Raw genomic sequence first — 27,228 nt, 5'->3', positions numbered from 1 at the left:
AACATCTATATCTACATAGGTACAGATACATAGGTAAATTCTAGTAACAGTGCAACTCTAAGCTCCCTCAGCAAACATTAAGGAAAAGAACCCCTGAGTCTTGTTTGTACAAAAGACTAAGCTATGCTGGTGGGCACAGCCATGATGCTGGTGGGCACGGCCAAGATGCCAGTGGCACGAGACACAGCAAGGCAAGCTGCGGGCACCACAGCCACATGCTCTCTCAGCACGATCTCCTTCACCTGCACAACCCTCTTCAAAGTAGCTGCTCTACTGAACACATCCACAATCTCTTGCTCACCTCTCCACTGCCACCACAGCCTCAGCTAAGTCACCATCATCCCTGGCCTGAACCTCTGTAACAACCTCTTTTTAGCCTTCCAGTTTCCACTTTTGCCCCATTAGTCTCACGTCGAAATCAGCTTGATAACATGTTTTATCAAGTTATCACACTGCCATGCAAAATGTCTCCATTACCTCCCACTGCAATTAGAACAAAGTCCACCTAATCACAGTACCCCAAACCTGGCACCTACGCACCCCTCAACTAGTCCACCACTTCCCTCTTGCTCACGAGGAGACAGAGAAGTGGCTTCAGTTTCTCAGCTGCCATGCTGCACCCCCAGCCAGGGGGCACTCTGCTGCAGCACCCTCCCCAAGCCATCTTTTGGTTGGTCTCTTGTTATCTAGGTCTCTGCTCAAATGTAACCTTTTCCAAGAATTTCCTTCAAGGCTCTACCCAAGGAAACACACACACACTCATTTCTCCACTAACCTCTATCTTCATTTTTTTAAACAGAATTACCACTATATAAAATTAAATCATGTGTTTACTTTTTTGTTGACTTAAAAAAAAACCCCACAAACTATTGATCAATGAGGGCAAAGTGGTTTTTGTTCACCACTGCATTCAGTGCACCTAGAAGCATCTTTGGGCTATAGTGGGCATTCAACACCTGTTGCTCTCTCAGCTATGGGCAGTCCTGCCCCCTACATCCACTTGCTACTACTGCTGAAACCAACTGCCACACACCTAGTGGCTTAAAGCAACACAGCTTACTCTCTTCAACTCTGTAGGTCAGAGTCTAAAATCAAGGTGAGCTCCTTCTAAGGCGTCTAGGGGAAAATCTTTGGTCTTGCCTTTTCCAACTACTAGAGGTCATCTGCATTCTTCGGCCCCGGGTCCCTTCCTATTATCACTTAAGCTTCTTGCTTTGGTAATCAATGACTGATCCTCCAGTTTTCCCCTGTGACTATACTGGGTCCATAAAATAATCCCAAAAAATGGGATAGTCTCCCCTTTTCAACATCCTTAACCACACCTGCAAAATTCCTTTCACTATGTAAAGGGACGTATTCACCAGTGCCAAGGGCTAGGATGGAGACATATTCGAGGGGGTGAGGCACTGTTCAGCCTACCATATCCCCCACGTCACCAGTGAGGATTCTGAGCTCAGGTCAGTCAGTGTGCGTCAGCACTGAAGTTTAAAACAAGATTCAAACACCAATACAGGCCAGCTCATGACCCTGCACCTCACCGTGATGTCACGCTGGTTGTCCTGTGGAATGTCTCTGTTCACAGGGATAGTAAAGAACAAAGACTGCCTTGTGACTGTTCTCCTTTATATAATATTTGTGTTTTGAAAACTTGACAGTAAGTTAAAGGTTACCAACGGAACTATTTAAAATATATGAAGGCCCCTAAATCATAAAGTGTTGCAAACCTACTGCAATAAAAAATTACGTAATTTAAAAAATGATGATAAAAAAATGAGATGCATGAAGGGAAAGACAGGCAATTCCAGAATGGTCATACATCTCAATAAAACCAGTACACACACTAGGCAAAGATGATCAGAATCAACTTTTCTGTAAAAATTAGTGAAAGGCTTGCAGTAATCCATAGAGCATGTATTAAGAGAAATGGCTAAATCTCAGTAAGAAAAGTGAGCTTTTTGACATTTTCACTGGAAAGCTGTCAACTGGCCTGTGTGGTGGTTCCTGGTAACTCCCACTCACCAGGCTTATCTTTATTTGCCCTGACTCAGCACCTCAAACAGCCTTGCCCTGGGGCAATTATCACAATAATACCGGCAGCTGTCTAAGGTGGTGATAACAGCTGAGGCAGTTAAATAAATAATGGTCAGAAATTTCCCAAGTTTGAAGAAAAACGTTAATCCAAGAGGCTTAATGGACTCCAAGTAGGATAAACTCAAAAGAGCAACACACCAAATACAGTCTACTCAGAATACTGCAAGACAATGAGAGAAAACAATGAGAGAAAGTGATGCTTTCAAAAACAAGGACCCTCAGCAAGACTGCCAGCAACTACCCGGGCCAGAGGCAGTGGGTGCCACGTTCAAAATACTGAAAAAGATGATCAAACCACAAATTCTATAATCAGGAAAACTACCCCTCACAAACAAAAGAGAACTTAACATATTCCCAGATAAACAATCTAAATCATAACTAGTGGATCAGCCCTCCAAGAAATACTAAAGGGAAATAATAAAAATTTGCAAAGAAAGAAAGAAATATAAAAGAAAGTTCTTCAGAAGAAATGAAAGGACACTAGACAGCCTCAATCTATATGAAGAAATAAAGACACCAGTAGGGGCAAATATAATTAAACTATAATAAAAGCATGAATGTATTTTTTGCTTGCAACTTTCTTATTTCCATATAGCAACCACACACAGTAACAGTTATAAAACTATGTTGAATGTTACAATGTAAAAAAAAAAGATAGTTTGTAAGAAAATAAAAGCACAAAGGAAGGTCATATAGGTGGCAGTTTGTGTATACTACGGAAATTATATTGGTATTAATCTGATCTAGATTAATAGAAGTTGATTACAATACCCTGAGAAACCATGCAAAAATACTTTTAAAATATAGTAAAAGAAACAACAAAGAAATTACAATGGTAAACCAGAAAAATATTTAACAAAAAAGGCAGCATTAGTTGATGAGTAGAGGAGAAAAGAAACATAATTATAAAGAAAACAAATACTAAATAGCAGAGATAAAGCCCACCTACCAGGAATGGTAAGTGTAAATGGACTGAATGTGCTAATGAAAACACTTAGAAGAAGGGATAAAACATACAAAGGGAATCTTTTTACTAATTTTTCAGGCATAGTTCAAAGCCCACGGATCCCAGCAATATCATCAATACAGAAACCAACAGGCTAAATGATGCTTATTTTCACATTGTGATTCTCTTAGTGAGCAAACACCAGAACTACAGAACGCTCTTAAATGCATCTCTTTAAACTTCAACACTACCTACTAGTTCAAATACCTTGACGCTTGCTGAGAAAATTTGTTTATCCTCTACCATAGTTTTCATCATTTTGCAAACTTCAATCACATTTTCTAGCATTCTTCTCTCCAGATTGCAAGAATTCTAACCCTTTTAATCTATTTTACGAGAAGATTCAGACTCACTGCCACGATCTCAAAAAGCAAAAAGCCAAGGACTTGTCTACTAACAACTCCATCCATCTGTCTTTTCTTAGTGACAACTACTGGCTTAGCAACTTTACCCACAAGAACTGAGTGCCAGCACTCAATGAAATGTGCACATTTCACAACGTGATTCTCCTTCCAAGTCACTGAATCAAAAAATACTAAATAGAGTCATTCCCAGGACCAATGTCTGGAAATTCCATTCTTTACACTTTTGTGTGCAGTTTTCTGTCACTGTGACAATCCTCTGATCTCCCTAAAGAGGCTGGGCTCTTGGTTTTTTTCACTCAGGTTTCCCAAGCACCAGGAGCCATGCCTGGCACATAGCAGGTGCCCAGGATCTAACAGATGACGGGACTTAAGACAACATATCCTAGTGACCTGGGTCCTTAGAGAGCCACAGGGATGGAATCCCAGCAAAGACGCTTCTTAACACTAAAAAGTTAGATACACCTCTTACATCACATACATATATTTACTGCTCAAAGAAGTCTAAATTAATGAAATTATAGAGAAAATATACAGCATATCACTGGTAAGTCAGGTTTATTGTTTTAAATGTATACAACCCTCCATAAAGTTAAAGATATAATCTGTTTCTTTAGAGACCCCCTGGTGGCTTCTGAAACTCTTCTCCACGTGTTGCGTCAGAGTGGGCAGCGCCACTGTCACCCCAGCTCTGCAAATCAGGTGTGAACATCCAGGCGTTTAATACTCTTAACACTTTTGAAATAATTTGCTTCAAAGACAATTAAGGAAGTAGAACCTTTTATAATGGTCCTCAGAAAAGATCAAGACCAAAATCACTGAGTTTCCCTTTCTTCTAGGATTCATATTAGCCATGAGTCGACAGAGTTAACACTCTAGTTTCTGATTACTTTTACTATATTGCAAACATTCCTAGAACTTTTCTGGCTAATTTCTAGTTTGTACTCCACCTGATACATTTAGTGTTTCTCAGAGGAAAAGGAATTTATTAAAAGTGAAGACTATACTAACCAAGAATGACAATTACAGCTCATGAAGAACCAGAATCAGGAGCTGGAAGCCCCCAGGAGCCGGGCAGCTCCAGGGTCTCTCCACGCGCTTCGCACTTCGGTCTTTGAGATCCGCACCTGCCGCTCAGCACATACATGGTTGCATGTGGCTGTTCTCACTCAAAAGCGAGAATCTCTGCTACCCTTTGTGAACAATCTCATGTGCCTTACAGTACAGACTCTCTAACATTATGTATTAGGATTCCTATTCCCAGGCCCGATCTTTTTGATCTTGGTGCAAAATTAACTTGTAATCCAATAAGATCTTTGAAAATAAGTTTCACCTTACCTGGAATCCAGCCATTACATAAAGGATACCTAACCCATCTGGTAGATGAAGAGAAAGGGGAGAAAGGAGAGGAGAAGGGGGAGGGACACAGTGAGAAACCTAACCTTGCAGTCACAAGAGTTCACACTTACAGACAGAACCTGACTGCTAGTGCAATGGGGGAAACAACACTAGTTAAGAGACAGAATTTTTAAAATGCATGCTAGGATTCAGATTCTAAAATGGTACCAGAAAATGCAGTAAATACAGCTAAGACAAAGAGTCTAGGACTGAGCAGGTCCCTAAAGAATCTCCTGCCTCCTCACTCATCCCATGGCCGAGTGGCTAGGTGGCCTGCCCTCCACTATCAAGTAGGGTTCAAGCCCAAGCAGACTCCGGTCTCCTGACTCCGAGGCCAGTGGCCTCCTTTGTCATACCAGAAAATCTTTCATTCCTGGTGCACGAATTATCACAAAGATGGGGCCTTACCGAGGGGCATAATGGAGAGGTATTTGCCTCGGAACTTGCTGGTGATTTTGATCTCCTGACGCAACGTCCAGCCATTTTTGGACTCAGCATGGTGCGCAGCAGCAGGGGGGTGGTGACTCACCTTGAAAAGTGAAGGAGGAAAAAAGAAGGGAAGGAAACTGTCTATTAATTGGTGACAAACACCCCAAATTCACACTTAACATTTTATACCCACAACACGGAATGCCGCAGTCCGGGGGGGGGGGGGGGGGGCAGGTACTGCAGGAAAGCTGGAAGCCTGGGATGATAGTGAGCGGATTTCTGCAAAGTGAACACCCTGGAGGATCAGCAAAAACTCATCCCTTTCTTCAAAAAGATGTGCTAACAGCCCCAGGCCCCCTTACCTGCTCACAGAGGGACCGGTACCCACTGTCCTCTAATCGGTCCAGCTCGAAAGTCTCCCCGAGGAGCGGGTTGAATGGCTTGCTGGTACGGAAGACGGTGGTGGAGTAGGAGGACACGGTGAAAGCCGCCACGTAGCAGAGCTGTTCTAGAGAGTTCTCACATTTTGCAGCTCTGTCTAACAGTTCATGGTATTCCAGATCTTCAGTGAGGCGCTGAAGCATGGATAAGGGCTCATTAAAGTTCACCTGTCAAGAAGAGAAGAGATGTAAAAACTTTGCCCACACATCCACAAGAGACCAGTTCAATTTTTTTGCCTGTGGAGAAACAGATACCAAGATGTCAAAACAATCAAGCAAAACACTGGGAAGAGACAAGGCCTTTGTCAGTAGAGCAAAGCTGCATACAAGGCTGTCTCCCTGGTCAGCTGTCTGTACAGGGGGGCAGACATCACCCACCCATCGCTGTCAGCCTTTGAGACAGGAACCACGTCGTTCGTCTGCTCCACTCACCAGTGCCTGTCCACTGATGCCCGGCCCGAGGAGCCCGGCATCCATAGGCATTGAAACAGATAAATCAAAGAGGCAGTGTAATTTAGCACACATATACCCAGAGAGGAAGCGAAGTACTTAAAATCCTTAAGGGAGGAAAGAAAGGAAAGTCAGTTTTCAGCTAAGGTGTGTCCTAACTAGTGGAAAGATCACATTCCACAGGTTCACTCCACTCCTGAGCAGAGGTCAGCCTGGCCTCCCGCTGTGCTCCACCAGACGGGACTGTGCCCACTTCTCGGGGGCTGGACAGCTCTTTCTGGAGCTGGCACACCCACCGGGGGCTGTATTTCCACCTCCCAGGCCTCGGAGCCCACTGAGGGGGCTCATCCACTGGATGAAGCAAGTGTGTGACTGCGGCTTCGGTGGGGGATTGTTTTATTCATTCATTTATTCATTCATTCACTTATTCACGTCACGCACACGCACTGAGCCCTCATGTGCGCCAGATCCATGCTAGCCGCTGGGTACAGAGAAGTATGCAAGAGACACCTTGTCCCCAACACTCCCTCCACCTCCAAAAAGAGTCAGTTTCTAAACTGACTACTTGGAACTTAAGGTGAATTGACTTAAATAAATTACTATGAAAAGGGGTTAGGTCCACAATATATGGAACTCACTAGCCTGAGTTCTGAGTCCAGAGAGCAAAGGAAGGAAGAAAAACAATTTCCTTTCTGTTGAATGGCAGAAAGCAACATTTCAGTTAAATAATTAAAAAAAGTTAATACTTTTTCTCGGAGACTATAGTCCCACCAATTTTTCTGCATGTTTGTCAAACCTACCTGTCAATCTACCCTAACACTGTCTACCCTAACACTGACTTCCTCCCAAATACAAAATATTTTGCAACTTCCACTATAACAAATGTTGAGAACAAAGTATAAAGGAAAAAAATGTGCTTGACATGCCATCATCCAAAAATAACCATTATCAATATCTCGTGTTTGTTTCTATACATTTTTAAAAATTAATGATACACCAGACCTGCCTGACCTCTGAGAAACAGACCAAGCATTTCTCTGTGCAGACCTCCCAGTGGACACGGAGCTGCAGGGCTGACACCAGGCCCTCCTTTAGGAAGCCTCAGCTGGAACACGCCCCTCCAAAGCCTCCTCCTCAGCACCAAGAAACAGTAGCACAAAAAGTGTGCACTGAGGGACAATGGACTGATACGACTTGAGCCCTCATGAGTCTTTTCTAAAGAGGGTGCTTATTAATGACACCAACAATATGTCCAACTGGTAGATTTTCAGGCAACATGAAGAAACACTTCCATACATTTTGAGGAAAATGGAGGCTGGATCGTGTCCTCCACAGGTGGCTGTAAAACCTATCTGCACTGCCTGGGACCAGAGTTGGAGCATCCAGCTTTATGTGCATGTGCACGAGAGACACAGACACACAAACACACACACACCCCACCCTCACCCACACACCCCTCCTCTCCCTCCCTGCCAACTAACACCTCTTGTCCCAGAAACTGTGCCAGGAACTACAGTTTCTCTCAAAGTGCCAAGCTTCTCATATTGATCACTTTTATCACTCAGAGGCCTTTTAGGGATGCAAATGAATCTACAAATCTTAAGTGGAAGGAAACAGGAAACTAGTTATATGGCAGAGTTGAGCACCCAAAAAAGACAACCTAGAGACGCAACAGCAGGAAGCTACAACCACTGCAGGGGGCAGGGACAAGACCAACAGTGGTATTGCTGTAGCCCAGAGGGTGCAAGTAGCTGGCAGAAGCGAAAACCTTGGGGGGCCATGCGCAGTGAAAACTAGAGGCACACAGCTGCTGCCAGAGCCCTGCCCCAAAAAACCTAGTGGAGGGAAGGACCCTGGGGTTCCTGGCTCCCTCGGGTTCCAAACTGCTACTGACCCCTTGCACTGGAGGAGCCCAGCACCCTGTGCCAGCAATGCGGAGCCGGAGAAACAGCCTAGAGGGATCAGCTTTCCTGTGACACAGCACAGAGCAGGGCAGCACCAGGACTGCCAGCAAACAGGTCCAGGGCCGCACATTCTGAATGGCAATGTCAACAAGGAACTAATGGTAGAGGAGGACGGAAAGGTCACCGATTCAGGTGCTACTGTTCAACGGGAACTATATTCCTGAGGCTACGAGGCCACCTCCCCTCCACTCCCTCAAGGCATTACGCAGGCACGGCTGCTTTGCAGGCTCCCCGTGAGCCAGTTTCCCCAGTGTGCTTACTCACAGCCTGTATGCGTCCAGAAGTCAAGATTTTTCTAACAAAATCCTACACACTAACATAGAAATCTATTTGTTATCCAAGTCCCAGTTAATGACTTACTTCAACATCTGCCGGATGGCATGCATGGCCCAGCTACTGCTCAAGCATCAAGGATACAAAGACCAGGACATAGCTCTGCCTGCCAGGGACAGTCACTGGGAGGGAGAAGCCACACTCTGGTCCTCATGTCCCAAGAGGGTAGGGGTGCTTGCTGTGCTTCTGTGACCAAGCACCTGGCTGTGGCAGGACTTGTAGCCACCCTGTCTATGTGCTTCTGCTGCACATAACAGAACTTCCAGTGTTTAACCAGGCCATGCCACCCAGAATAGAAGGCCTCATTTCTACCCCCTTCTCCAGCTACCTGTGACTATCCATCTAAGTTCTGGCTAAAGAGACTGAAGTGAACGGAAGCATCCCTGCAAGGCAGCACGTGACGTTCTTCACGTGCCTTATTCCTACTAACTGGAGTGAGGCGCTGGCGGCCCCAGTGGAGCAACCACTTCAAACCTAGTAATTGAGACCATAGGGAGCAAAGCAACAGGACAGAAAGGAACCCAGTCCTGATACTGCAGGATCCCAAGCCAGCCTTGGACCACCTACTTCTGGACTTGATTACAAAAATGAGAATGAACATTTGTTTAAGGCAGGGTTTGGGCAGCTTCTGCAAAAGGATAAACAGTAAGTATTTAGGCTTTGAGAGCCTATATGGCCTCTGTCCCAGCTACTGAATGCAGCTGTTGAGGCTGAATACAAAGAATAAATGCATGAACATCTGTATGTTCCAATAAAACTTTATGGACACAGGGCCTCCCCTGGTGGCGCAGGCAGCTGAGCGCCACGCTGTGAAGCTGTCCGCCGTCTGCAGCGCTGGTTTGATCCCTCCTGGCCGGCCGGCCAGCAAGGATCCCACATGGCATGGCAGACCTCTCCTGTCTCACCCGCTGCTCCCCTCAGCAGTGTATTTCGTCAGTCTACCTGTTCTGTTCCCTTCCCCACTCTGTCTCTGGTGAATCCTCTCACCCTCCCGCACATCTGGCCTGTACCCCAGCTCTTGTATAAAATAAATAAATCTTTAAAAAAAAAAAAAACTTTACGGACACAAACATCTAAATTTCGTATGGATTTTCACTATTTCATGAAATAGTATCCTTCCTTTGATTTTTCCCCCAAACATTTGAAAATGGAAAACTCAGTCTTCGCTTGTAGACTGTACACAGGGCAGTCAAATTTGACCTAAGGCCCTTAGTTTGCTAACCAGGGTTACTGAGAATGTCTCTTTAAATTGAACCCATCTCTGACAGATACACACAACACCAGGCAGAGAGCGGGTGCTCAGCAAAGGCCTGTGGAGTGAACGGCAAGTGATCTCCCACACCCGGCCAGCAACGAGGGAACATTAGGGGAGCGACATCTCATGACATCTCACCCTGATCAAATACATGGGTGAAGGTTTGCTCAGAGATGACACCAGAGCTGACTCCTGAGGAAAAGGGTGTTAGCCACAGCAAATGCAAAGTGGCAAGGGTGGGTGAGAAGTTCAAAGTTCAGGCAGAAAGAGCAGGTTGCACAAATGCAGAGGAAGACAGTGAGATGCCTCTGAGGACCTGAAGGTGACTCCCAGGGACCACGCTGGTGTGTGAGGGTAGAGCCTCGTCCGTGGGGAGGAAATGCCAAGTCCACTAAGGAACCTGGACTACTTTCTAAGCAATACAGATCCAGGAGAGAATTTGAAGCTAGCAGGTGACATGACCACATTTTCAATTTTAAAAATCACGTTGCCAACAGTACAGACAGATTGGAAGAACACGACTAGAGACAGGGAAGCCAGCATCTTCACTGTGAAGAGGGCCCTCATCTTCCTGGATGATGGTTTCTTGCTTCTGTGCCCCCAAACTTCTGTATGCACTACTCTCATCACACCGTCACAGAAAATAATGTTTTCTCCCTGTTTCATGTATTCGTATTTACATATTTCATGTAAATGTATTCATGTTTCTTTTACATTACATGCGTCTTAAAAACAGAAACTCTAATGTATTAATTAACTCTGCAGCCCCCAGCATAGCCAGCTCAGGAATTTGCTGTTATTGAGCAAATGCACCTAATTCCAAGTGATCTGGAAACATATCAGATCCAGTCAACGTTAAAGCAGCTGATTTTCAAGGACAGCCTAAGGGTAACAAAAACCAAGCCACAAACTGCCAGACAAGTAGGAGGGGCTGTCCCGGTGGCCCCCCCTCCCTGCTGAGGCTGGAGAACCCTCCCACAGTAGCCCAGGTGTGCAAGAACCTCACCGGCATGGGTATCTTAGAGAGCTCTTTGCCAATGCAGTTCTTCATGATGCTCCATAAATTGAGACTATAGTTCGGCTTGTATGGTATTCTAGTTCTCTTTTCTTTCTTGGTCTCTTCCAGCTGATGTTTGTACTAGGAATAAGAACAAAGCCATTTAATGACCCACAAAGAACACAAAACCCAGTATTTGTAACCTTCCCTTAGGCCCCCAAGCTAAAAAGCTCAGAATTTTCTGTTTCTCTTAGCACTTTTCAAGCAGACTCTAGAGAATCATATGCAAAGCCCCTCACTGCTGATAACTCCCAAATAAGAATTACCTGTTCATCGAGGCTGATGTCGCTGCTGGCTCCACTGATGTTGCTGCCAGTGCGTCTACATGGATGGGAAACAGAGCAATCAGGATGAAGACCAGAACCGAGTCTGGTCTCAGCATATCTTTACAAAGCGGAGCTAAGCAGACTGCACGCACTTATCAATGGTGCCTGAAAGACAACGCTCAGAACAGAGCACCCATGGATGTAAACATCACTGGGGAAACATGTGTGGGCAGAAAGCTGACAGAGAGCCCCGCTCTCCGTCCAGCTCAGTAACTGTGATACTCCCTCTGAAATAGGTCTAATCTTTTGAGTGTCAGGTATGTTTATCTGGGGAGGAGACAAGAATAACTTACTTGTGGCCCAGATTTTCAGGCATGGTGATGATCTCGGGAGCATCAAAAAATTCATTCTCATCATCCTCATCGCTCATGTCGCCTTTGCCCGAGCAGCACTGATCTATAAGGAGAAAAGCCCATTCATGTACTGTGGCCACATTAACCAAAGCTTGGCTCAGGGGGACCTTTTAAATACTAACCACAAACAGCAACAAATGTTAGAAGGGAAAGCCAGAAGAAATAAACAGTGCCAATTTCACGTCACAAAAATCATTGATTCTGGAGAATATGGAGTCTTCTATCAATTGCAGGAAACCACCTGGCTCACACCAGAATAGGCCACCCAAGAACCACGCCTCTTACCTTTACCCGAGCCGGCACTGCCCGGAGTGTTTGCAGGCAGGACCGTGGCTCCTCGGAAGGCCCTCTCCAGGTGATTGTGCTGCTTTGCCAGCTGCTCAAGGGTCTCTTCCAGTCGGATACGCTGGTCTCTTTCATACTGTAGTGACTTCTGCCATTTTTTACTATGGGTCTGAGCTAACATGAGGAAATCTCTGCAGGCCTGTACGGAGAAGATTTAATAAGTGTCACATCAACTCAACCAGTCAGAGAGTCCCCTCAAGCCTCTGTATGGCCATTCATAACCTTATTCTGGGAACTTTAAGGGGCAAGTTACAATGAAAGACTTTCCCTGTTATCCCACAGTATCAGGGACAGCCAGCTCCGTGATGCAATCAAGGTCAAACCCAGGAGAAAAAAATGGAACATTTTTTTCCCTATGGTTGTCACGTCTCTTTCCTATTTTCCTGGTCACGAGGACCAAACAAATGCCAAGCGAGCAGTAAACCTAGACAAAGTATTTGTGGCAACATCACAAAGGGCAGGTAATGTGAACAGAATGTGGAAAAGCACAGGGTAACTACTTTTGATAAATTCCCCCAGTAAACTCAAGTCACCTAAAGTTGAGGAATTCAGGCACTAAGAAGAGAGAATCTGCACTGAATTAGACCAAATATGGGAAACTTAATTTTTTATTTTGATCTCTCTGAGAAACAACTGACCTTAAAATTAGAGGCCTCCCAAGGAATCAAAGAAGGGATCTGGAGACGACACACACATCCAGTCAGATCAGTCCCTCCCCGGGCCTGGCGGAGAGCAGGACCACAGCCCACCTAGCGCTCCAGAACATCCAGGGCCCTTCACAGCAGGGCCACCACCCATCTTGAATCTCCCTCTCCGGGCAGCTGCCGCCGCCCCTGCACCCTCCATGCAGCGCAGCCTTGGAACTGCTCTCACCGTTGCTCAGGCACACATTTCTGTCAGGCCTGCCCACCACAGGAGGCGCTATCTGCTCTGCCCATTCCTACCCCTCTTTCTCCACTTTAGCCAAGCCCTCTTCATTCTTTAAGCTCTATGGCAGTTGTTAATCCCTTTGACTTTCCCCCAGTCTGTTCTCTCACCCCCACAGCACTCTACACTACTGCCATGTCCACAGCAGCACCGTGACTGAGTTTCTGCCTCTCTACACAGATTATGAACAACCTGAAAACCAGCTTATCGCTTACTTGTATACATATTTCAGCTCCTGACTTAGTTGCCTTGTACATTCTATGGGCCTGGTAAAGTCTGCCCAATAAACAAATGAAGGAAGGAAAGTAAGCTTGACACCCACGCCCTGTTACAGAAAAACTCTGAGGGAATGTCTCCTCCCAAGACTGCCGGTCAGTGCCTACCAAGTCAGTACTTCCAGCCCTGGGCTCATGGGGCTTCAGGTCAGAGGAATGCCTAACCAACAGTGTACAGTACTCTCAGCAGCAGTAGGCACTATGCTCCCCTTCTGACTCGATAGCTCCCCTTGGTGTCCCCATCCCAAGAAGCACTCCAGGGCCCTTCCACCTGCTCAAGCCAGAAACCTAAGGGGCCTCCTCAAGTCTGAGTTTTTCTTCCCTCCCCCAAACCTAATTACTAAGTGCGACTGAATCTTCTCTGATGTAATAATTAATTCTTTAATAATTTCTGAAATCTAGGGCCTCCCTGGTCGTGCAGGGGTTAAAGTCTCAGTGCTGTCAAGCTATCGCCAGCCAATGCAGCCTGAGTTTGATCCCCAGCCAGGAAATGGCCTGCATGGTGCAGCAGACCTCTCCTGACTCCCCGCTGCTCCCCTCAGCAGTGTATTTCAGTAGAACTGCCTGTTCTGCTCCTCACTCTGTTTCTGGTGAATCCGCTCACCCCCCACACCTCTGGCCTGTACCCCAGTTCTTATATGCATAAGTAAAATTAATCTTTAAAAAGAATAATTTCTGAAATCTACTTCTCTTTCCTTTCTCCATACTCAGAGGCAGTGCAGAGTACATACTCCACAGCTGGAGTGTTAGGGCTCAAATCCCAGCTCCATCTACCCACTCTCTAGTTATTAATTAAGTTATTAATTTTTCCGTACCTCCTCTTCATCTGTAAACAGAGCAACAATAGTAACCATCTCACAGAGTTAAGGCTTTATATGTAAACCACCCAGAACCCTGTCAGGCACAATAAGGAGTAACAACAGTTCAGTCTGCATCAAAACCAGTCTTCTCCTCCTCTAACCCGCTATTACCAAGCTCACTTCGCACAGTCTGCATCCTGTCCCCCCCCCACACACACTTAACTCCTCTCCAGTCACCTTCAGTTACTTCCTTGCTCTACTAATAGTCAATAACAAGCAGTTTCCAGACTTAGTGGGGGAGTGGGAGGGGGCGCACTATGCCACACTTCTACCTGGATCAACTCTTCTCCCGTACTTTATTTTAATAATACTGACCGTAACTAAAATCCAGTGAGAGACAATTATATGCCAGACACTTTGCTGAGCACTTTGTATCAATTACGCAATAAAAGCCTTTCAACAACCTTGTAAGCCACCACTGGTATCACCACCATTTACAGCAAGGAATTGAGGTCACAGAGGAAGCAGGGTGCCCCGGTGACATAGATTGTGAACCGGGCAGCTGGCCTTCAGGACACCAGGTTCCACACTGCTTGTCTGCGCAGGAAGATTCCTGCAATCTTTGAGAAATTCCAGGTGTTTCCTTCTGCATCAGAGCTGACAGCCTCCAGGCTTCTGTGCCACAGCAGCCCTGCTCACGTCCACCCTGGCACTTGGCACACGCCATGCTGACCTGTTCCCATCTCACCCCTCACTAGAGACTTACCCTCTGAGGGCAGGGACCACGTCTACATTTGATTTTTTTTTTTTTTTTTTTGGCCTTTGTTGTGTGTCCCTAACCTAGGCTGGAAACAGAGAAGGTACTCAGCAGGTGTTCACCGGATTAGCAAATGCATACACTGCAGGGTCAAATTACTCCCCTGGTTAGACTCACTTCAGTAGTAAGGAAAGCTATGCCCTGAGAAGCAAGAAATCAAGTGAAATGTGGTCTCCCTTTGACAGAACTTAGTCCACACAGAGATGTGACGCCCTAGTATGTGCATTTCTAAGCTCCATATTACACTTGAGGCCTCACCATCATCACTTACCGGCAAGGTAGAAAGGAAACAAGAGACAAAAACCATCTTTCCAGCCATACCCACTGACAAGAGTGGCAGACAGCTTACCAAGGGAGAACAGAGCGAGAAAGTGGCCTCCCAAGGGGCTGTCCCTTTGACACAAACTCCAGACACATAGAACTTGGGGAAGAATTGCCTCAAGGAATAAAACTAAGCATATTTTCAAAAGAAAATTCCAAATGAAAGTTTCAGTTTTATGAGAAAGTTTCAAATCAAAAGAGGTTTTATTTAGTAAAATTTTCACATCAGAGTAGAAATAAACTGTCAGAGAGTAGGGTGTTCATCTGACATGGATAAAAGGCGACATTCACTATCAGGAGGCCATTGTGTCCTGAGTTGTTCTATTTAAAAAAGTACATTTACTTGCTATTGGTTATCTGACCAGTTTGATTTCTGAGGTTTTGCTGATCACAAGAGGACCAGAAAAACAGGCTCCAGTCACTGAGAAGTGAGACAGTTTGGAAACAGAGCACATGACTAGACATCAGAAACACAGGCACAGGGGTGATTTGTAGGGTGGTCTTGGGAGACAGCTGGTCGTCCCGCAATCCTGAGGTGGACAAAAGGTGTCTCTTCTTGTATGAATTGAGCATCAAAGGCGTTCAAACTTCAGACAATATGAAAATAACAGTTATCATGACTCTGTATTAAGCAACAAAAGGGTTTCAATTAAGAAAAATTAAATTTTCCTTTGTTCGCAGGAAAGGACCTTCGCTCTCCAGAATAGCTAGCTCTCAGCAAATAGACTAGCTCTCAGCAAATATCTTAGTATCCCTCCCTAAACAAGGAAAAATCTGGCCGGAGTAAAGTAAAACTAAACATAGAGCTTCCATATGATCCAGCAATTCCACTCCTAGGTATTTACCCAAAGGACACAGAAACATCCATTCCAAAGAGCACCTGCACCCCTATGTTTATAGCAGCACTATTTACAATAGCTAAGCTTTGGAAACAGCCTAGATGCCCAAAAATAGATGACTGGATCAAGAAGATGTGGTCCATATACACCATGGAATATTACTCAGCATTCAAAAAAGATAAACACATGCAATTTGCAGCAACATGGATGGCGCTGGAAGGGATCATGCTCAGCGAAATAAGCCAGAAAGAAAAAGAAAAATACTGGATGGTCTCACTCATAGCAGGAATCTAGAAAACTTAAATAAGGGACCAGGAAAAAGAATAACTATAAGAAAGTGAAAATCCAAAATCAACAAACAACTATGAACCAGAGACACTCTATGGGGGGTGGGGGGCGGGGTGGGGGGAGGAACTGGGGTCAAAATAAGGTGGTCGCAATTGTATGGGGAATATAAAAATAAAATTTATTAAAAAAAAAAAAGTAATTTTATCCCACTTAGATAGGAAAAAAGCCCCTACATAAGCCTGTTCTTCTAGAGCACTCTTCTCACCTCCCTTATGAAACACCCTCGAGAGCCCTTCCATGGAAGCTGACAGAAACAGCCCTCCAGGCGATGCTCAGTCGGGAGCAGAGGACACACGGCAGATTTAAACCCTGCACTCAGTTCACACCTACCAGCCATGTCTGAGCTGCCTCACTAATGTCAGCCTGGCTTGGGTTTATCTTGAGCTTTGCACCCAAACAGCAGGTTTCCACCAACCACACCCATTATTCCACAACGGCACCCAAAGCAGCAGTCATAAGGAGGCACAAATATTGGCCCCCGTTTTTTCTTACCACCCAGATTCCTCCCTAAAGTCAAGGACTAATAACTGGGCCAATTTGATGGGCTTCTCAGCCTCTCTGATACGGATGATCCCACCCCCCACTGCCACTTGGTGGGCCAAAATATATCAGCAATTAGGGATAAGATTCCAACCTACAGCTCAAAGAACATGACAGCAGAGGGACCCACAGAGACCTTTCTGTTCCCACAGATAAAGTTAGATAAAAATAGATAAACCCACAACAGAGAGGAGTTAAGGGGTTCAACTAGCATCATCTTCTGAGGTCCTGCCAGTGGCAGAGCTGAACTCTGGACACCTAACTCACTCCCTGGAGCAATGTCCCGGACCCTTTCAGCAGAGCATGAAAGTCCCTCTATGGGTGCAGCCTGTTCTGTTCCATGCAACAAACAGCGTAAGTGCAATCTCTTGACCAGTGAAGGAGGACCTGATGTTCTGTGCTTTGTCAGTTACAATTTCCCCACACTTGGAGAATTACATTTCAAGAAGGAACAAATCAAAAGCAGCAGACGCTGTCTGCACTTACATTGATCATGGCATTGGACGTTATCCTGAAGAGTGTGGCCCGCTCATTGACCTGCTTGATCTTCTCGTTGCTCTCCGCAGGCAACCTCAGGGACTCGAGCTCACTGAGGGAGCGCTGCAGCGCCGTGCCGTGCTTGGCTATCAGGTCATTGCACGTGCTCAGGTCCTCCACTTTGCTGGAGAGGGTCCGGAGGGTATTCTGCAGCTCTGTCTTGTCAGTTTGTGAGACAGACTCTTCATCTCCAGACTCGTCTGTAGGGTGGAAAAAGAAGTTACATAACTTCAGGCTCAGCACTCAGTCAGAACCCTAATAACCAAACTGGCACTGGCCACACTGGGCATTCTGACCACAGGAGGGCCTGTATTACCGGACCTCTGTCGAAAGTGTGGCCCCCAGTCCACTGTTGGACAAGCATCACCTTTTTCCCCTGGGGCACACGATTGAATTTATTTTGCTCGTGCTTCCCTCCGCCCCCCACACCAGTTTTATTGGAATGTAACTGACATATAGGAAGTACTGTGTAAGGTTCAGGTGTAGCATAATGAAGTGACTTATATATATTGTGAAAGGATTGCTGCAAGCTTAGTTAACATCCAACATTTCACAGAGATATTAAAAACAACAACGGATTTTTTTTCCTTGTGATGAAAACATTTTGAATCTGTTCTCTTAGCAATTTTCAAATATACCACACAGAGGTGTTAACCACGGTACCATGCTGTACTTGACATCCCCAGGATTCATATATTATATCACTAGAAGTTTATGCCCTTTGGCCACCTTTAGACAATTCCCCCACCCCCCATCTCCTGGCCCTGGATTCTTCTTATAGGTGCAGTCTCTGACCACACCCCCAAAGGCTGATTTAGCTAGTGAGAGGCAAAGGCCAGGAATCTGCAATTCAAATAAGCTGCCCAGGTAATTCTGATGACCCTGAAGTTTGACAACCAATGACCAGGAGGACGGAATGAAGACGCTAAGTGGCTCTGGACTGGGAATCAGTGAATGAGCATTTTAACTCTAGCTTAAGGGTGTCACTCCAGTCTGAGCTCTGTGGGAGATCAGTGGGCCCTGTATGAAATGTGCTAGGAATCTAGCTTTTTGCAAACAAAACCCACATCACTAAAAAAAACCTCATTATTTATCTTCTCTGAAGGAGAACTCAGGAACTTCATGACATGCTAACTTGACAATAAAGTCACCGCTGCATCCAAAACAGTGCAAGGCCTTCTGCTGAGCGACTCTCTAGTGCAAAGTCAAGCAACGAACGAAGCTGTGCCTCCCACTATCACTTGCACTTAACGTTTTGTAACTGCAAAGTGCTTTTCCAGCAGTGTCACTTCCTTTAGGGGAGCTAACATCAGCACTAAAATCAAAACAAAAGACCTGCATGATCTGCTAGACAGCGCGGCAGGTCTGGAGTAAAAATATAACCTGTTACCCAAAAATTATAAAGCAGTGAATCTTCCTTTCACTGTTTACTAGATATGAAGTACAGTATGGGAATGACCAGTGATAAGAAAAACTAGATTAACAGGGGACTCTCCTGGTCAGCTCTCAGCGAGCAAATGCAATATAATTTAAATTATCGATATTGGGGGTGGGGGGAAAAATCTCATCATTTTCCTTTAGGAAAAATAAAAATATAATTAGGTTGTTCTTGATTCTTGAAACTAAGAGGGCAAAAATGTCATAGAAAATACCACACATGATGTTTCTGGTAGTCTTTACTCTTTCAACTCAACTAATAAATAATTGAGAAAATGTGTCAGAAGAAATAAGCAAGGACAGATATAGTTCAAGATTGAACTAGCAATAAATAATTATTTCTCAAAATTTTAAGTCATCAACTGGCTACTATCAAAAATTGAACGACAAATATTTTGCTTCTAGGAGAGTCTTTGAACTTCAGCATTACTGACATTTTGGGTCCAATAACTCTTTGTTGTGGGGGTTGTCCTGTGCATCCTGTCACAATAGTTTAAAGTAGCATTCCTGGTCTCTACTTGCAAGACCCCAAAATCATCACCACCCCTTAGCTGTGGCCACACAATTTGGCAACAGACACTGCCAAATGCCCCCTGTGAAGGAGCACCGACCCCAGCTGAGTACCACCAGTCCAGGAGAAGCACAGAGAAGCCTGAGACAGTTGATAATTAAGGACAATAGGGATAAAATAAGATTAATGCATGAGGGGCAAACAGAAAGTTCCCCAGCATGGCATTCTTTGCTCCATACCTGATTCTGCCAGCATCTTCACAGCCTTGGCCTTGGCCAGCTCAAGGGCTGTCACCCAGCGCTGCCGCTCCACTTCAGAGCTAGCCTTCAGGTGGTAGGTCTGCGCCCCCCCATTGGAAATGATGAAGTTACAGGAGTCCTCCACAGTGATGTTGGCTGTGGCAAGGTTGATGGTTCCGCGGCAGGTGTGTCTCATTTCTGCCTTTGACCTGCAATTGCAAGAAAAAGACAAGCTAAGTACAAAGCCGAAGGCTGGGTTATCCTTACCCGTTCTCCACTTCTTTTCATAGGTCTAAGCTTTCTGAAAACACAGGAGCTTCAGGAATCATCAAATTCCAATATTTCCTTTAAATGGTTCCCTCTAATCAGTCAGTAGGCTTTCCTTTCTGAGCCTGCAAGTGCTTTTTTTCTGAGTCAGATTTTATGGCTCTGCTGTTCCTCTTACCTTTCGTATTTTAAAAAGAGGCTTCAGTGAGGTGTAACGACATACAATATAAATTCAGCAATTTAAACTGTGCAAATTCAATGAGTTCTGACAAATAAAAACAATTGTGTAACCACCTCCACCATCCCAGTGGAAAACATCTCCATCACCCCCAAAACTTCCTCATGCCCTCTTGCAGTCAGGAATCACTTTTCAGCTAACAAGTTATAATTATAAAGCACTTTACAAACTCATGCAACAAAGCTTCGTACAACAACTCCAGTCCCCCAAAGAACAGCCCCATCTTACATATGCTGCAGGCGCACCCGCTCAAGTGTAACTCAGTGGAATGGAACTGTCACGCTGTGTCAGTGTCAGCTGCAGAAGCTGGAGGACACTTGGATGTTTAGTGCTACACACTGACCACTGCATGAGTGATATGGGATAGGAACAACTAGCTTTCTTTGGGAGCAAGGAAAGAATCCCCAAGTGGTATACTCTTTCTGGAATATTTTTTCCTAAGGTCCACAGACCTCTTTTGGTGGGAACTCCTAAGCCAACCTATTAATAGCTAGGGAAGATTCAGCAAATCTGTTCTCAGAGGACTGGGTGTAAAAATTTTCCCCACCTCTACTGACTGACAGTTCTATTAATAAACTCACTTTTGAACCCTGCAGCACTCCTTGGTGACAACAGCTACTAAAATATCAATCTTCTAGCACAATAGGGTGTTCAGTGCAAAGGGTGCGAATTTCCCTATCACCCGTGGATTATGCCCAGGGACCATATGTTGAGACCACAGATTTTGCTGACCAACTTGGAACATAAAGAGGTCAAAGTCCTTTGCCAACTACCACAGTACAAAGCAGGGCCATTTCCCTTTCACTGGTGCCAAGCAGCCAAACACACCTGGCACGTCCAGAATTCCTGCGTGCCAGAAATGACACACACCCCATCTCCAGGAGCTAAGATTTAGTGTGTTTGACAAAGTCTATTTACTGTGCCTAGGAAAACAAATTTGCTATTGTTCAGTTTGTCACATGAAACTGGTTTTTCTTCCTCAGATATCCAAACGAGCAGTATGGGATGACCAGGGGGTCTCAAAGGACTGGGCCATTTTCCATCCCTGCACCTGCCGCACTGTAACGTGAACCCCTGTTTTTTCTATTCTTATCTCCCTTCCTCCGCCCTTAGCTTCACTTACATTATGAATAATGCAAACTCAATTACCCACTTGCCCCTGGCAGGCCAGTTCTCCCTTATTTTCTCCTCCAAAGGCCCTACTTCTTACAAAGTGTTGGTACCTTTCACACACCACTGCCTAGGAATCCCTTCTCCCTGGCTCATCCTCATGAACAAAGAAGTTTCTCAAATCACATGATGTCTGTAGCAGTTTTAAAAATACCAAGGAGGGCCTCCCCTGGTGGCGCAGCGGTTGAGCACTGGGCTGCGAAGCTGCCCGCAGCCTCTGCAGTGCCAGTTCGATCCCCAGCCACCAGCGAAGGTCCCACATGGCGCGACAGACCTCTGTACCCAGCGCTTGTATAAATAAATAAATAAATAAATAAATAAATAATTCTTTAACAACAACAACAACAAAAAAACCCCAAGGAACCCCGGGAGTAAGGCAGGCTTGGCCTCAGAGCTCCTGGATTTGGCCAGGTGTTCCTATGGCCATAATTGACATGTGCAGAGGCTGGAAAGACACAATTTCTAGGGTACAAGGTCAGTTCTTCAGGCACTACAGTACTAGGTGGTATTTTCAGGCTACAAAGTTCCTCCTCCCTGGAAGGCCAGCTGAAACAGTAACTCAACCTCTAGAGGGTAGGCAGAAATGTAATACTGTGGGCCTGTCATGATGTGTCTGGGATGCTACATATGGTTTAAAGTAACTGGACATTGCGTAACTGGGTATGTAAGGAAGAATAGGAAAGGCGGAAAAGAGAAGCGGCTTGCTGAAGTCCTTTAGAACAGGTCAGCAGAGGATGGTCTAGTTAGCACACGATCTCAGTTAAAAACAGCATTTTGTAGAAGACATACACAGGAGATGGCAGCTTTGGAAGCCTGAAAAGCAGAAGGAGTGGGGCCTCCCTGGTGGCGCAAGGGGTTAAAACACAACCTATGATGCCATCTACAGCCACTGCAGCACGAGTTCCATCCCCGGCCAGGGAGCTACCCACATGGCGCAGCAGACCTCTCCTGACTCACCCGCTGCTCCCCTCTTCCTGTTTGTTCCCCACTCTGTCTCTGGTGAATCCTCTCACCACCTCCCCATACCTCTGGCCTGTACCCCAGTTCTTGAATGCATAAATAAATATTTAAAAAAAAAAAAAAAGCAGAAGGAGTGACAATTTGACTCTTTCCAAGAAGATGTGGAACCGAAGAACCCTGGAGGGAAGAAAAACTACCAATATACCTATAGAAGTACTTCTATGATTTTGAGGGTAGTGCATAGATTTGATAACTCAGAATCCTGCTGTTTTGTTGGCTTGTGGGAAAGATCATCTTAGTGGGCAAGGGCAAGTCTATGGTATATTTCCCAATATATGGTTTGGTATGTTTTGGAAGGAGTTTTCTCTGTAGTCAGCTAGGTGCCGACCACTAGCTCTTGTAAGAGAGAAATCAGAAGTGGTGACAAGTCCTTGAAGAGAAAATATACAAACTATTATATCCAACCAAGATCAGTAATGGTCAAGACTGGTACTAATCAAGAGTCAAAAGCCCTCAGAGTGGATCTAGAAATAACCTGGATGAGGAAAAATGATCATACATTAAGGATCTCAGCTGATACACAACTTCAGCTTTTGAAAATGGTGAGCTAAGTTAGGACATGAATCAACTGAACATTAGAACAACAGTCAATGACAACAGGAAAGCATGGTCTTGAGCAGGGGGGAAAGTTCAGAGCAAACTAAAACTTTAAATTTGTGATCTAACCTTAAACAGAGTCCAGGCTGAGTAATTAGAAAGGGTTACACTTAAAATCAATTCTGAATAACGCCAACGACATACACAACCATCACAAGTCATGTAGCTTAAGCGCTGAAGATGAGTTCTCCAAGGCAGTTTCCATGGTTAGAGGCTACTCAAAAATGAGTTCTTACTTCAACGACCTCCAACTCCCACCTTCCATTTCCTCTCAAAATTCTTTAAGAGTCAATATAATGGAGTTGACGCAAAAGGTTCTCCCGGTGCCAGACTCTGGCAGAGGAAAAGAAACGGAGTGAGTTCATCTTACCAACAATGTTTCATTAAAAAAAAAAAAAAAATTCAACTAGAAATGTCATTCCATTAAGCAAGGTCTCCCTGGAAGGAGACTTTTATACATTCTGTATAAAATATACATAGTAATCATGACCTGTAAGCTTACTTGCTACATGTAAGTAATCACCTCCGTATCTGACTGACACATGCAACAGTAGCCTGGGCTTTAGGTGATGTTGGTGTGAAAAGTAGCTTCAAATCCTGCCTCCAGCACCTTGGGAAATCTGCCCAAGAGAAGTCTCAGTTTCCTCGTTAGCAAAATGGGAATATCGCTTACTCCCAGGGTCGTTGCTGGCGTCAACAAAATACTGTCTGTTAACACCCAGCCAGGCTCCAGCTCTCAGGAAATGCTTCTGTTCAGTCTCCAAATCCTGGATCCTAACCCCTTAATCTATAGGAACAGGAGCAGCCAAACGCATATTGTTAGGGCAAGGCCGTGAGTCACCATAAACGCATATTAAACCCTCCAAAACAAACACTGCACAGAGGAAACCCTACCGGCGAGATGCCTTCTCTCACTGAAACTTCAGCCTCACCCACCAGAGACCCCAGAAACACCGGGGCGGCCTCATCACGTCTCCTTCTCATGGGAGGCGGCGGGACCAGCAAGCAGCGAAGCGACACCGGACGCCCCTCTCCACCCCGAGCCCGTCGGGGGGCCGGGGGCAGACCCCGCCTGAATGTGGGGGCACACGCAGGGTGGGGTACACCCAGGGCCACTAATAACCTTGAACTCTGGAGACCGGGCGAAGGCAGCTGAGACTCGGGACTTTCCTGGGAGTTCCTCGGGAGCGGCGTCTGGGCTTCGCTCCCCGAGGGGCGCCCCCGGGCGCCCCCCGCAGCGCCCGCCGCGCAGACGGCATCGCCGCCCCACGGGCGGCGGAGGCCGCGGACGGGCGCGAGCGGGGCCGGGGCCGGGGCGGGAGCTGGCTCCGCGGCGGGCGGGCGGGCGGCCCGGGGGAGGGGCGCGCCGGGCTTCCCCGCGGGCGCGGGCTGTCAGCGCGCGCGGGCGACGGGAAGGGGCCCGGGGCGACCTTGGGGGCCGCGCGGGGGCGGCGGCGGGGGCCGGCGCCCCGGAAGCAGTTACCTGTAGTAGCTCAGGAGCCCGTTGCTCAGCACGAACCACCGGCGCTGGTAGCCCTTGATGTAGTTGGTCCACTTGAAGAGCCAGCCCTCCCGCGCCGAGCCCGAGCCCCCGGCGCCCGCGCCGCCCGAGCCCCCCGCCGGCGGCGCCGGGGCCGGGCCCGCCGCCGCCACTCCCCCGGCGCCCGGGCCCGGGCCGCCCGCCGCCGCCGCCGCGGCCACGGCGCCCGGCACGGCCCGGCGCCCGGCCCGGAGTCTCCGCGGCCGCCGCCTCCCCCGCCGGGGCCCGGTGCCGCCGCCGCCCGGAGCCGCGATGGCCGCCGGCCCGGGGCCCACCACTCCTCTCAGCTCCGTCGCCGCCATGAGCCGCCGCCGCCGCCCCGAGATACGCGACCGGAACCGCCTACGAGGGCCGCCGTCGCCGCCCCGAGCGCCCCACTCGGCTAGCGCATCAGCCGCCGCCGCGCCGCGTCCCCGCCCCGCCAGGCCCGCGCGGGGAGGCGGGCTCGGCCGCCAGGAAGGAAGACGTCGATTGGCGCCGCCGAGCGTCACTCGCGGGAGGCCCCCAGGACACTGGCGTTTCTCTCGGGCCTGTCATTCCGCGCCGCCCCGTGAGGGGCCGGGTGGGACGCGGCCGCCAGGCTCGCCGTTGACTGGTGCTAGCGAAGGCCAATCAGACGCGCGGGCGAGCTCATTGGTGGTTTCTCGCAGTCCCCGGCGCTAGGGCGGGCTCCAGAGTGCAGAGCGCCCGGCCAAGTTGATCGCCGATTGGCTAGGGTTTCCGCCACTCATTTCCGTGGCTGCTCCCGTCACCGCCACGTCACCCCCTCCATCACGCTTCTCCGCGTCCCGCTTCCGCCCTTAAGGATTGGTGGTTGGTAGCAGCAGCCCCACATTTTTCTGCCACAGACTGAGCGAAGAGAGAGGAAAGGGGAGGGGTCTTCGCGGCACGTCCTCATTTTCATTTTTTATTGGTTGTCATGAATGTCACTCATATGTCGGCATCGAGGGGGCGGTGATTGGAGGTGATTGGTTTAGGGAATTGTCTGTGAAAGCCTGCTGACCAATGATAGAGACGTACTGAGAGAGGGGCAGGCCGGGGCAACCAATAAAAATTGGGAAGAGCGCTTGGGGGCGTGCCGGCTGGGGGGCGGGAGGGAGTCTGTGCAAGGCAAGTGCCAGTCAGCGTCTCGAAAGCGTTTTTGATGTGGGCGTGATTTGCCTTTCCCTCTGCTTGAATTAAGGCCAGAGCGTCTGGTTGGGAAGAGTGACTGTCAGCTGTCAGCCCCCGCCCCGGTCTCTCCCCCGAGGGCCGCCTTCCCAGCAGCTGCCTGGGAGCTGGAGGCCTGGGTTCCCGGGCAGCCCCGAAACAGCCTCCCCAGGCTCTCCAGGTCCCCCCCGTGGCCGGGTCCACATCGCACCAGCCCCTCAGCTCTTGCTTCTGGGCCGTCCTCTGCTTCTCCTCCTGTCCCTGGAGCTGCTGACCCAGCTGTGAGAAGAGAATAGATTCGCGAGGACCTGACATGTGTCTGCTCCCACCCCTGCCCCTTGCAGAGCCCAGGGCCGTCCTAAGCGCACGTGTGTGCTACACCCTGCACAAGAAGTGGTTGTTTTTGACTATTTGACTTTTTTCGTGGATTTGTGGAAGCCACGAGTAATTCACTTAACATTCCGATGTTGTCAACAACGGTTGCGAATAGTCAAAAGCCCCATGCTTTGGGGTATCCTGCACCTGTTAGGTTTTGCCCGTTTAAACAGGCAGTGGAAATACCTGTTAGATACTGTAAAACAAATTGCTTTTCCTGGGCAGTGTTGTGAAGCCCCCCAAGTCTCAGCTTTCACTTCTGTTAAGTAGGAACAAAACTTTACAGGGATGCTATGGTGCTGAAATGCATTTGAACGTGTTTGCTAAACTGTAAATAGCTACAGAATGTGAGTTGTATTACCAATCAAGCAATGGACGACTAGCCAATCGCAAAGAAGAAACACATACTTCTACAATGGAAAAAGCTGGCTGTTCCCTCCTTCACCCAGTTATTCAACTTAGCATCAGTAACCCTGGGGCAATCAAGTGTTAGAAAGTCCCTGGTGTGCTGCAGCAGGAAGTATACAGCCTTGCTTTGTGGTATTTTCTTGCCCAAAAAGTCAAACCTGAATCTAATCAAATTTTCCATCTCACCTGTAGTTTACAGGGGCTGGAGGAACCAGCTAAACGACAGCCTGAAGGTGACAATCAGATAAATCTAGAACATGAGGCATTCTATAAGACAACTGGTTTTGCAGAAGATAAAGGCATAAAGATTAAGGAACGCTGGTGTTATAAAAAGGCATCACAGAGGGATTTAAATTTAAAAACTCAAAAGATACCACCAAAATTCTTGATTCTGGTTCTGAAAAATAGTTTTGTGGACATTTTGGGGAAAATTGGGGAAATTTGAAGATGGAATGGTATTAAATCATCTTCAGTAATTAGTACATTAGTTCAATATAATACTAGTATGACTGGTGGGGGGAAAGTCTTTAAAATTGGGAGAAGTATTTACTGAAGTATTTAGGAGTGAAGAATCATAGTGTCTGTTATTTCTTTTGAATTGATTCAGAAATAGAAGTAGAAGGAATCAGCCAGGCAAGAAAAAGTAATACTACTTTGAAATGCACACACACACATGTATCTGTACACATATTAGTACACAAAGCAAATTGGGGAAATGTTAGTGATTGAATGTAGGTGAGTGTTTTGGTGTTTAGTGTAATATCATTTCTACTGTTATGTCTCTGAATTTTTCTAAATGTTCTCAAAGACTGAATTGAGTTGTTACCCATAACTGCCTTCAGATTACAGCCCAAATTTCTTCACCTGGCCCCTGAGGCCCTTAACAATCTGGTGTCACCTCTCCAACCTTTCTCTTACTCTTTTGCCTTGATGTACTTTATGCTTCAATTAAAGGGATGCGTCTGTAATTTCCTTGGAACACATCTTTATCACATTTGCTCTGCGCTTTCCCAGACTGACTTCTTTGCCCATGCTTTCCCTCCTTTCAGTGCCCAGCCCAATCA

The 27,228-nt window shown here is 46.9% G+C and overlaps 1 protein-coding gene across 1 annotated transcript in view; it reads right to left on the bottom strand.

Annotated features, from left to right (window-relative positions):
* The window catches only part of OSBP (oxysterol binding protein), a 31,001-nt gene extending 6,450 nt beyond the window's left edge, over nt 1–24,551 (bottom strand). Inside the window, 11 exon segments of the mRNA XM_037517852.2 lie at nt 5,266–5,386; nt 5,649–5,894; nt 10,735–10,866; nt 11,052–11,106; nt 11,405–11,507; nt 11,750–11,948; nt 17,163–17,413; nt 19,401–19,609; nt 24,176–24,407; nt 24,410–24,453; nt 24,455–24,551. Of these exon segments, the coding sequence (XP_037373749.1) occupies nt 5,266–5,386; nt 5,649–5,894; nt 10,735–10,866; nt 11,052–11,106; nt 11,405–11,507; nt 11,750–11,948; nt 17,163–17,413; nt 19,401–19,609; nt 24,176–24,407; nt 24,410–24,453; nt 24,455–24,534 (1,672 nt within the window). The 5' untranslated portion in view covers nt 24,535–24,551.
* Between the last annotated feature and the right edge of the window lie 2,677 nt (nt 24,552–27,228).

Source organism: Talpa occidentalis, unplaced genomic scaffold (assembly GCF_014898055.3).
Source record: "Talpa occidentalis isolate TD23 unplaced genomic scaffold, MPIMG_talOcc4v2.1 talOcc4.17, whole genome shotgun sequence".
NCBI lineage: Eukaryota > Metazoa > Chordata > Mammalia > Eulipotyphla > Talpidae > Talpa > Talpa occidentalis.
Note: the sequence above shows the minus strand (reverse complement) of the source record. Positions and strands in the feature narration are given on the sequence as shown.